At 43.9% G+C, this 12,009-nt stretch overlaps 1 protein-coding gene across 5 annotated transcripts in view; it reads left to right on the top strand.

The window, feature by feature from the left end:
* The window catches only part of NUP35 (nucleoporin 35), a 538,931-nt gene that overhangs the window by 306,096 nt on the left and 220,826 nt on the right, over positions 1–12,009 (top strand). For all 5 annotated transcript variants that reach the window (XM_069608305.1, XM_069608306.1, XM_069608304.1 and 2 more), the window contains exon 4: positions 2,971–3,098. In XM_069608305.1, coding sequence (XP_069464406.1) covers positions 2,971–3,098 — 128 coding nt within the window. The remainder of the gene's footprint in view (positions 1–2,970; positions 3,099–12,009) is intronic.

A 12,009-nucleotide genomic window follows, 5' to 3' on the forward strand; every position in this document is an offset into this window, starting at 1 on the left:
GAGATAACAGGAGTGATGGATGCCTCACTCACGAGGTGGGGAGTTGCCCACACCAACGATCTGACAATCGGCGGTTGTTGCTCTCCATCGGAGTCCAAACTACATATCAATCTTTTGAAGCCGAGAGCAATCGGACTTGCTCTGAAGGCTTTTCTGTCCTCTTTCCGGGAAAAGAATGTCCTGATAATGACTGACAACACAGTGGCCATGTACTACCTCAACAAGAGGTGGTGTAGGGTCACTCCCACTGTGCAGAGAGACCATGCAGCTATGGTACTGGGTAATTCAAGAATGAATCTCCCTGTTGGCCGTTCACCTATGAGAACACAGCAGCGGATGCTCTGAGCAGGAAGAGCAGAGTCTCCCACGAGTGGGAACTAGCGCAGGAAGTCCTTCAAGAGATCTTCACTCTTTGGGGAACCCCTCAAGTGGTCCTGTTCATGACCAGTGTCCACAGGAAGTGCAAACTGTACTGCTCCAGGGAATTTCCCTCAAGAGGAGCTCTAGGAGACGCGTTTGTGGTGGATTGGGAGTTTACACTCCTGTATGCGTTTCCTCCAGTCACCGTCATTCCTCACGTGATCAGGAGGTTGAGAAAGTTTGGGAAACGCATGATCCTATTTGCCCCGGATTGGGCCAGGAGGACATGATACCCTGACCTTCTGGACATGTCCATCTGCCATCCAATATCTCTTCCACAAAGACAGGACCTTCACACGCGAGGAGGGTCGGGTTCTCCATCCAGAGGTCAAGCCAATCAGCCTTCATGCATGGTTTCTGAGAGGCTGAGATACAAGGATTGGGATCTCCCGGATGATGTAATGGAGATTTTGGTTTTGGTCAGAAGGCCGGCGACTAAGTCCTTGTACCACTGCTGTTGGAACAAATTCTGCAGCTGGTGCAGGGACAAGAATGTAGACCCTTTACTATGTAAAACACCATAGGTGTTATCCTTTCTACTGTATCCAGCCAATCTGGGGCTCCAGGTTGGAACAATTAAAGCCTATTTGGCTACGCTATCCATCTTTAAGCACTTGTCTGAAGAAACTTCATATTATATGATACCACTGGTGATAACAATTTATGAAGGGACTCGCCAATGTGTTCCCTCCATCTCCTTTTCAGGTTCCTGTTTGGGACCTTAATCAGATGTTAACATTTCTTTGTGTGCACCATTTCAACCACTTGCATTCATGTCCATTAAGGTTACTAATGTTCAAGCCATTTTGTTGGTAGCACCAACTTCAACCTGTAGAGTGAGTGAGATGCAGGCACCATCATCTAAACGACCCTTTACAGTTTCCCCAAGGACAAGGTCGTCCTGAGGGTAAAGCCTTCATTTGTGCCCAAGATCTCAAATTTTCATGTGCGACAAAATATTGCTACCCACTTCTATCCTCCACCTCATCTTGGCAAGGAGGAAGCGAGGTTGCACAGATTAGATCCACGTAGAGCTCTAAGCGTTTACATTTCTAGATTGTTTAAACTTCATCTGGATTATCAACTTTTTATAGGTTATACAGGCCACTAACTGTGTCAGGCTGTAACAAAGCAGACCTTATCAAGATGGATTATTCTAGCAATTTCAGAATGCTACAGATTGGCAGGCAAAGTTCCTCCAGAAGGCTTGAGGGCCCATTCCACCCGGGGGATGGCTACTTCAGCTCTGAAAAGAGGTGTTCCTATTAAGAACATTTGTGAAGTAGCTACATGGTCTACAATACACACTTTTAAGAAGCATTACTGCCTTGATTCTTCCCCGAGTCAGGATGTAAGCTTTTGAAAAGCTGTCCTCCATTCTGTTAATGGAAACCTTTGCTATATTCTTACTCCCTCCACCAAAACAAACGCTGCTTTGGGAGTCTCTCAAAGCTGAGGAATACATGTAAGGACTCAATCCATTCGAAGAACAAATTATCTACCCCTGGTGTGAAAAAATTCGACTGGATGTTCCTCCCACATATTCCTCATCGCCCTCCCAGCCTAACCCGCAGTAGAATTTTCTGTGCCGTTAGTTTTCGCTCCTTCAGAGCCTAGTACGGTAAAACCTGCATTGATACGGGTAGTTCTACTGAAAGAAAAAAAGCAGAACTGAAGCTGGTGCTACATATGCCTTTTGATGACCTCACCCTCGACGGAGGCTCTCAAGGGACATGGAGTCGACTGCATTGACGCACAGCGCCCTCTGCCGAAAAGAAATTTCTGAAGCTGGATATTGAATATCAAAGATGAGGAATACATGGGAGGAACAAACAGTCGAAAGAACGCTACCAGGGGTAAGTAACTTGTTGTTCTCCCCATGCAATATTTTTCTCACCATGCAAGACTAGAGACTAATTGGAGAGAACTGAGAACTGAAGACCTGACACACGCTACTGTCTCCTCCTCCTGATGCAATGGAGGATTTTCCTGGTCATATTCTAAAGTGCTTAGTTGCTTCTCAAAGCTAGGTCTGCACTCAATGAATACCCTAATAATAATGGTAACTTTGTGAAACCGTTGAATTTGATTTTTATTTTTTTAACCTGCAGTTGTAGTTACGCTCCAATGTTTTAATTGCGTGATTGCCTTATTTCACATGTCATTGGCAAGAAGGTGAGCTCATACTTGGTGTCTTATTGTAGCCTGTCCTTTGCCGAAATACAGCAGAAATTATTTCATTTTACTTAGTACAAACTGCTTTTATTTTTCTTGAAGGAAAATCGAAGGTATGAACAAAAATATGAAAACGTGAGCTTCTTTTTAAATGCCTAAAACATGGTTAATAAAGTGGAACCCAAGATTATGAATGATAAACACTGAGAAATCTGGATGCATTCCAAAGCAAAGTCCTACATTGTTTCTAAACCTCAATCTCTGTCAGTATCTTCTCAGTGTCCATTTAGGATCGTTTACTAAGCCAAGAAGGGCAAAGTGTTTTTGAGCTTATACACTTAGTTTTTTACTGAATATGCTCCTTTTGTGTTATAGGTGGAAGTCCTCCACAACCGGTAGTGCCAAGTCATAAAGATAAAAGTGGTGCACCACCTGTACGAAGCATCTATGATGATCTCTCTAGTCCAGGGCTTGGAGCAACACCTTTGAGCTCAAGGAAGCAGGTAAGTGTTTGTCATGCCCATATTCACATTCCTTCAATAAGAGTGGCATGGAGTGACTTTGGGGACTGAAAGCAGGCCTCCTACACAGTGAGGGAGTATATCCCTGGACATGCCATGTAAAGTTGAGTTAGCAGATCCCAAAGATGAACTTGCGGTAGAAAAATCAAAATGCGGTTCATTAATCATTTTATAAATTCTGACAGTTTGTTGTGTATGCTATAATCTGTCCTTGCAAGATGATGTATATAGGGTCAACTATTTGTCCTTTAAAGGTAAGGGTATTAACAGCACTACAAAGCCATCAAAAACTAAGATTCCAGCTATCTGTTGGCTATTAGCTTTTAAAGCACATCCTAAGAGTAAACCTGCTGTTATTACATTTCTAGGTATTGCACATATATTTATTTTGACATTTGTATAGCGTGCCAAGCCCGGAGGCATCTAGGTGTTTTTTTTGCTTAAGCGGGTTGGTTACAGTAGTAGCTTGCAAAGATATTAGCACCAGACATTGCTTACATAGGTTAAGGATGTTAGTTGCAGTGAGAACGTCCGATAAGGTAGTTGGATATTACATATAAAATGTACACATTGCATAACGGTTCCATGCCCGGTGCAGGCAGGCTGGGACAAGTTAGTTCAAAGGCAGGTAGAGGTACAAAGTAAAGGTATCAGGCTGTGGTGCTACTAGATGTCTTGTGGGTGGGGGGGGGCAAGTTTTGAGGCCTTTGCGGAAGGACCAGAGAGAAGGGTCTGATCTCGGGGCCGGGGGCATGGAGTTCCAGTGTGTGGCTGCAATCATGGGGAGCCTACAACCTCCTGCTTTTTGCCTTCTAAATCTATGGATGGCAAGGTGGTAAGAGTAGACTGACTGACTGGCTGGGTCTGTTGAACAGAACTTTGGAGACTTGTCTAGCTAGATAGATCGGGCGCTATTAGATAGGCATTTGTGATAAGATTTTTGAATTTGATGTGATCCCGAACCGGCAGCCAGTGGATATTCCGCCTGGCTGCGGAAATATTCTTTTTTAGGGATTTTGAGAGTGGCTCATACTAAGTTATTCTGGACTATTTGTAGTTTGTTGAAGAGGGAGTTACAGTAATCGATTCTTGACAGAATGAGGGCTCTGGCTTGTGTGATAAGTTCGGTGGATAGAGAAGGTCTATTGGCGATGCGTTTGAAGGTGTAAGCAGTTGCTGAAAAGGTGGCGTTGACTTGGCTTGTTAGGGAGAGCGTTGAGTTTTATCTCTTTTGCTAAGGATTTATAGGGTTGAGGTAGGTTATTTAGCCTAGATTGAGTGCCAATGAACAGTTATTTTGTCATTATGACAAAGCTCATGTTGCGCCATGCAGGCTTGAATGGTCGGGTACATTTTGTTCAGTAGATTACAGTCCGTGTTGTGGTGTCCTGCGATCGGTAGAAGTATTTGAATTTCGTCCACATAATTGGTATACGGGACTCCCAATTTGTTTAGGAGGTCGAATAGTGGCTTAGTGAAAACGTTGCAGAGTGTTGGTGAAACACAAGATCCCTGGAAAACTCAACAGGTGACTGGGGCGGGAGGGGGTTGCGGTGGGCGGCTGACGCAGTGGCAGAAACTCTTGTGGTGCGGTTAGAGAGGAAGTATTACTAATTTGAAAGCTGCAGAGAGGTCCAGTAGGAGGAGAATGGCCAGATCACCCTTGTCTTTAATCTGGTCCATTTGTATTTTGAGGTCCAAGAGGGTGGTTTCCGTGCTATGACCAGGGCAGAAGCGTAGGAGATTGTGGGTTTCCTGGTATTTTTGAATTTGCACATATGCTACTGTCTAATAATTTTAAGAGGAAAGGAACTATTTTGATGGGTCAGTAATTGGTAGGGACATTTGGGTCCAAAGTAGGTGTTTTATTTTATTTATTTATTATTTTTTTCTAGCAGTTGGTGTTCCCAGTCTTCTTTCAGGTTTTCTGGAACATTTTTGGAGGAGAAGAAATTGTTGATCAGTGTGGTGATTGAACGGAGCAAGCTCTTAGCACAGTCTTTGAGAGAGGCTAGGCAGATATCTCCTTGACATCTTGAGGGCTTAAGGCCCTTGATTATTTTTGTAGTTTCGGCGATGGTAACCGGGGTTCAGTCGCATCTAGGAGTTGATGTGGGGGGTGGGTCTGGGAATTGGGCAACTGGGGCAAATTGTTGCACACATTTAAAAAATAAACAAAAAATATATAAATTGAAATCGGAGAAATCGTACCCAAACTGTAAAGGAAAAATGTCATTCAGTAAAAGTAAATATACATAGAACATGGACACGAGAAAAAATAAACAGAGAAAACAAAGCTTGTTTTAGCATAATTTGTCATATGTTAATGTGTAAGTCAATTCCATATACTGATAAATTACATTTAAAGGCCATTATATTATTAAAGGTTTTAAGCATCTCATATTTGGCGCTCCCTACAACAATACAATACTGAAAAATAATGAATTCCTCTTACCCATCTTTTTTCACAATAATCGCGGGTTAATCCCTTGAGCACTTCTAATCCTGATTCCTCACGTCGGCCTTGCTCTGAAATGAGCCGCCGCGCGGGTCTACTTTGTAGTCTATAGTGTTGTCATAGTTACTTGTACAGTTGTCATAGTTACTTGTACAGTCCCTTCTTGGTTTCTACTCGCTTTTACAAGGTGGCCATATTGGAATGGTGAGATTTTCGAGATCTTACATTATAACAACATTGGTAATGCCTGAATTTAGCAATGTGTAGATATTCCAGCCTCTTATATATATAGCAGTATATTACAATTTAACATTTTTAATAACTCTTTAAATGTACATTGCTTTTCGTATTAATTTCTGGTGCAACCATATTTTCATACTTTCAAATAATTATTTACATTCTTTCATACTTACATCCTCACCGATAACATTTATAGTGTGTGTTGGTGCCAGATGTACTAAGCTCAAACCTACATTAAATTAAAGTTGTAACCAGTTCATGGGCACGTTTCCCCAAAATTACAGTGTCACTTATAAAGATTTGGCTATCGGATAACCATACACTTTTTTTTTTTTTTTATTTTTTTTTTTTTATTTCTCTCTTCTACACATGCTAATTCGACCACCTGGTCATTTCTTGGTAGGAGTTCATCACTATACAGTTGGCCTTTCCCATTTTCCACCAGAATAACATAAATACAGTGTTAACAATTTCATAGGTTCATAAAAACTTACCCATTTCATTGTCCTGATTCAAACCAAATTCTATTGTCCTAAATTTACAAATCTGTCTTGCTTCATCTGCCTGAGTTTTTCCTCCAGATTTCCCCCTCTACTTCCTAGTTGTACCTTCTGAAGTCCAATGAATTTCAGAGCCTTTTTGTCGTCCATCTGATGTTTATGTTGCCAATGTCGGGCCATTGGCAGCAATTCGTCCTGACTTCCAATTATTGAAAAATGCTCCCTTATACGTATCCTTGTTTCCCTGACTATGCTTCCAATATAGATCATTTTGCAGGGACATTTTATCGCATAGACAATATATTTCGAGCGACCGTTTATGTTCTCTCTGATTTTCATACTTGTTCCTCTTAAGTCTACAAATTCATTGGTCGCCTCATGTGCAAATTGGCACATGGTGCATGTACCACATTTACGAAAACGTGACACCCTTTTGTCCAACCATGTTCTAGTCGGTTCAGGATTCACATCTGGGAGAAATTAAGGGCTCAGAGTCATTTTCAATGTTTTTGCTTTACAATATGTCATTTTCGGTTTATCGCCGAAGTATCCCATTAGGTGAGGATCTAGTTGTAAAAGATGCCAATTTTTATTTAAAGTGTTCCTCGGTGCTGAAGTATTAGAACTAAATGTCGTAATGAAGTTTATTTCATTGGATTTGGTCTTGTCCATTTTGTCTTTAGGCACCAAAGTCTGCTCCCATGTCACATTGTTAACCTTCTGTTTAGCTGCTTGAAGGCACTGTCTCGAATAACCCCTTTGTTTGAAACGGTCCTGCAGTAGTTCACATTCTGCCTTGAAGTCATTATTATTCTTAGTTTCTCCTTGCTCTGGTGAATTTGCCTTTGGGAACATTCCATTTTACAGGTCTATGATGGTAACTCTGTGCATGAAGTGTTGAGTTTACCTCAGTTTCTTTACGAAATGTACGTGTTGACAATTTATTGTTCTGTACAAAAACAGTCAAATCCAGAACATTTCTAGATTTGTTGTCATAATTGCCCACAAATTCAATACTGAGATCATTCTGGTTCATTCTCATTCTGAATTCATTTAAATCCAGACTAGTTCCGTCCCAAATTAGCAAGACATCAATGAAACGGACCCACAAAATTACATGTTCTTCAAATGCTTCGTCCATATATACAGTTTTCTCTTAAAACATTCCCATAAAGAGGTTTGCCAATGCCGGTGCGTACTTTGTGCCCATAGCAATTCCTTTTTTCTGCTGATCGGACTAGAGGGCTTTGTGATTTTCAAATGGAAAACTCTAAAAACTGCACGAAGATTTACTGTATATGACCACATTTGCGAAATATAAAGGAAGTTGGTTTTGGAAACCTATGTGTGGCACAATCATTGTGTGGCAGGCCCCTTTGATCTATTTTCAAACCAAGGAGGTAGGGGATTGGTTCCTCCAACAATTGCCACACAAATGCGACACGGCTGAAAAGTTTTTAAATTAATCTAAGGTCGCCAACAGAAGAGGTTGTACCCGCACACATCCCCAAAAAAAACTCTATCACCATGGAAGTGGTATCAGAGATGGTATTGGGGAGAAGTTGGTGGTGGAAGCATGGGGAGCATGTTGTCTGGTGTGATGTTCCGCAGGTTTCTTGAGTGCCGCTGGGATGAGTTGGGATGGAGTGTTCGCCTGAGCTATGTTGCGAATAGACCCTATTATGACATTGTGGTCTGACCAAGGGCAAGGGTTATTGGCTAGTATCTTGGTGAGGCAGTTGAGGTCTGCTAGCCAGTCCAGTGTACGTCCTTTGTCATGCATAGGGCTGGAGATTCGATGGCTGAAGCAGTGTGCTTCAATAGGGTTAGTGAGGGCGAGTGCCTGTGAGTCTGATGGGTCATTGAGACCTAAATTGAATTTTTAATAGAGGTCTGGTATTGGTAGCAAGGGAGTAGTGCTAGGTCTTCCTTGAACGATGTTAGTGGGCCTGGGGGGGTCGGTAGATAAGGTGGAGCGTGAGGGTAGGTGTGGCAGATGGGGAGATTTTGTTGGAAATGAGTTCTCCCAATGGGATGGATTGAGTAGGGGTTTCCCTCAGGATAAAGTTGTTTTAGCAATGATTGCGACGTCGCCTCCTTTGGAGATCATTCTCTCTTAAAGATGGTATACTCCACTGGGCTGGCCGAAGAGGGTGGTGTCAGTTGCTGGGTGCAGCCAAGTTTGTGATTGCAAGGTCTGGGTCGTTGGTGGTGATGAGATCAGCAATGTCCAGAGCGTGTGCCCGGAGGGATCTGGCGTTGATAAGGGACCCCTTAATATGGGTTGTGGTGTCTGTTTTCCCATTGTCGAAGGTGGCGGTTTTTAGAGAATAGATTTTGAGGTTTCGCATTATCAAGTGTGGGTATAATGGCTGCAAGTGAGTTGCATTTTGTGGCCTAGCATGGATCTGTGATGGATTTGGTTGCCAAGTGAGGGCTAGTTTGAGTGACATAGTTATAGGTGGGCTAATTTGTACAAATGTGTGTTGATTCTGGTAGTTAAGGTCTTAGTTCTGGAGTTCAGTAGTTCGTTTCTACAGACGATGGATGGGGTGATATGTTTGTTTGGCTGGTGATTTGGCGGGAGGCTAAACGTTTGTTCCTGTGTTCAAGGGAACATGGCTTTTTAGGATCTTGAGTGACCTTGTGGTCGGTTGTAGGCCCGATGGTGTATAACTTCTGCGTGGATGGACGGGGTGCCGATGGTTCGCTCATACACTCCAAGCGGAGGAGTTTCTTTGGATATGAGGTAGTCATATGTGCAGTATTTGGCAGGTTTGTAGGCGGAGGAAGGGACGTGCCTTGGGGAGGAAGGGTGGAATGTCTTGAGAGTTGGGGAGTGCACATGCCATTTGCAGTGGGCGTGAGTGAGCTGGGTGAGGGGTGGCTTTTTAAGTCTTCTATTTGGGCATAGGGCTTTGTGACTTGGTGCACCCAGACAGAAGCAAGACATGTCATTGTAGGTAGTCTTAGTTAGTGTGCCAGGATGGTTGTCGATTTATGAAAGAGATCAGCCTTTGATAGGCAGTCTACAGGTTAGCAAGGCATATAACAGAACTATGTTCACCTATATTAGGAAGAGAGGCGGGAGCCTACTGACCTATAAAGATCCTGTCTAGCTGGGGAGAATTCTCAAAATTTGCTAATTCCTCTCCACCTTAGAGACCCCCAGCTCTTTTGCTGGACTTTGGGACTTTAAACTTTTTGTCTTCTGTTATATTTCTTTTGATTATGGAGTTTTAGACAACTCCATAGGCAACATCTTTTTTGTGTGACACAACACCCTCGGTGCAGTGACAAAGGGAAGCCTTTTAGGCTGTCACAACGTGTAAATACCTTTTTGCGATAAACTGTTTCCCAGAGAATGTAAGGTTAAATTGACTTTACTATTCTTTTTAAATTCCTAGACCCAGCACACACTAACTTCCTATAGAGTGCTGGAGGGGGTTACCTAGAATCCCGTGTCTAAAATACTCATGTAGCAGTTAAATGCTATTCTTTTCTATCGAAATGGCTAGTGGCAGTGGTTTTACAATGGACTACCATGATTTTTCCCGACTGTGAACACCGGTAGCTAAAAATCACAGGAGCCATATTTTACAACATGGTGCCTTGAGCCCCTTTGTTTAAACAGGTCCCGGTCTTCTTTTTTCGCCATTTCTTTTTGGAGAGGTCCTTCTAGTGTTTCTCTGCGTGACAAACTGTTACGCTCACCTGGCTCCCACAGGGGCCTCGGTCGGACCCGGACTGCTGCGGCCTCCACCTACGTGATGCGTAGTGCAGAGATGACAGACTGGACTGGCACTCCTAATCACATCAGCTTGACCCGTAGAAGGATTCTCCTGCAAGTAGAGAGAGGAATTTAGCCACCCGTGAATTCTAGTGATGGCACCTCCCTGCTCTCCCCACTAATCCCCTCCGAAATCCCCTTCCAGTACTCTCACCTTATATTCTTGAAAGATGAGCGCTCCACCCTTCGTGGCTTGCAGGGGTGCGTAGACACCAGTTGCTTCACTGGTTAAAAGGCGTTGGAGTTCCGGACGAGAGTTGACTCTGAGGTTCCTGGCGAAGACCAGTAAGTATAGAGTTCAATATGTCCGATGTTCACGCTTGTCCCATTCCTTTCTTATCTTGCAGTGGAGTTTGAGAAAAGATGGTCTCGTGGCGGTAGATGGCGTTCAGGTAAGAGTGTGTATTACCCAATGCTGTCCGGTAAATGATGCATGTATTTAACGTGGTGTTTTCTCTGCGTTTGAAGATGCAGCGTTTGAAGATGTGAAGAGTTAAAGAATAATTCCTCCGATGGTTAATCGGGTAAGTCTATTGTTGTAAGAGAGATTGTATTTATTGTCTCTCTCGGCTCACCTGGTTATTTCTTTTGTCCCCAGATGCCGGAGCCCGTCGAAGAAATGATGGCGGCAGCGCCGGATCGAAAGGTGCTGTGAGGACTGGCGAGTATGGCGCGGCGCTGCAGCTGGCGATGCAACGCGTGTAGAAAGAATGTCCTTTCCAGGTGCTGAGACGTGATGGTTCCGGAATCAGGTGAGAAACTGGAATAAAGTTTGTTTTCTAACCTTGCCTCTACGAGCGTTGCACTGCTGGATGCAGAATAACGCGAAGCGTGTTTTTCTGGTCGGGCGTGGTTTAAATAGCCTCAAAATTAGTCCCAGGCATAGAACCACACCCGAGTAAAAAGTAGTAAAATAGTCCCTTTTAGGCTTCATGTTGGATTGGAGTCATTTTCAGCATGGTCTGCCTGAGGTAAGTAATGACTATGAGCCTGGCGCCTTAGGCGCCAGGACTGATTTCTACTATGAGCCTGGCGCCTAAGGCGCCAGGACTGAACCCAGATAGCCCCTAGCCGGGGCTGCTGAGTATTTACTAAATGTCTAGATGCCTGCTTCCGGGACTGATGGGCTTGGTCCGGATGCCTTGGGGTAGGCATCATGACACAAACCTGGTTTGGTCCCTTTGTTTCTATTCCTTTGGCGGGCTTCAGGACTGAAGACCGCCTGAGTGTCTGGGGTGGCCAGGAAGTGAGGGAGGTGCCCGCTCCATGTGTTTAGTCAACTAGGAGACCCAAATGCACTCTGGCGTGATTGGCTGACTGTCCGGTAAGGACCGCATTCCTGCTGGGTTAGTGGAAGCTAGGCTTGAACTGTTTAAAAGGCGAGTCTCTTGGACTGGAAAGCTGAGTCGACACTGGAACGAAAGACCCGAAGACGAGCTGGAAGAGGACAGCTGCTGCAACTCCTGGACTGTTGGTTTGTCTGGTGAAGCCTTGCTGCAGGTCCGAATTGCCAAGTTCACCTCGACAGAGAAGCCCCTTCAAGGACGACTTCATTTGATTTGGTGGGACCAATCAACTCGTAAGCTACCTGGATACCCTTCTCAGAGTTGCTTAAGATTAACCAGGGGGAAGGACACCAGCTTGTGTGCTTAATGAAAAGCTACTTGAACTGAAGTGACTCAATTTTGTTAGTGTTTTCCGACGATCCCGTGCAGTGCAGGAGTCCTCCCTCTTATCCCCATGACTGAGGCTCAAACAGTGAGATCTGCAGGAACTGCAAGAAATCAACGTCTTCAGCTGCATCTTTTGCTTCATACTAAGGTACTGTGCCAACCCGAGAGAGAGAGCTTCTCTCGCGGTGAAAGTTTGTGTAACTTTCCCAACTTGCAGGATCGGCTTGTGACC

This window comes from Ambystoma mexicanum, chromosome 4q, assembly GCF_040938575.1.
Source record: "Ambystoma mexicanum isolate Mex_15411 chromosome 4q, UKY_AmexF1_1, whole genome shotgun sequence".
NCBI classification, from domain to species: domain Eukaryota; kingdom Metazoa; phylum Chordata; class Amphibia; order Caudata; family Ambystomatidae; genus Ambystoma; species Ambystoma mexicanum.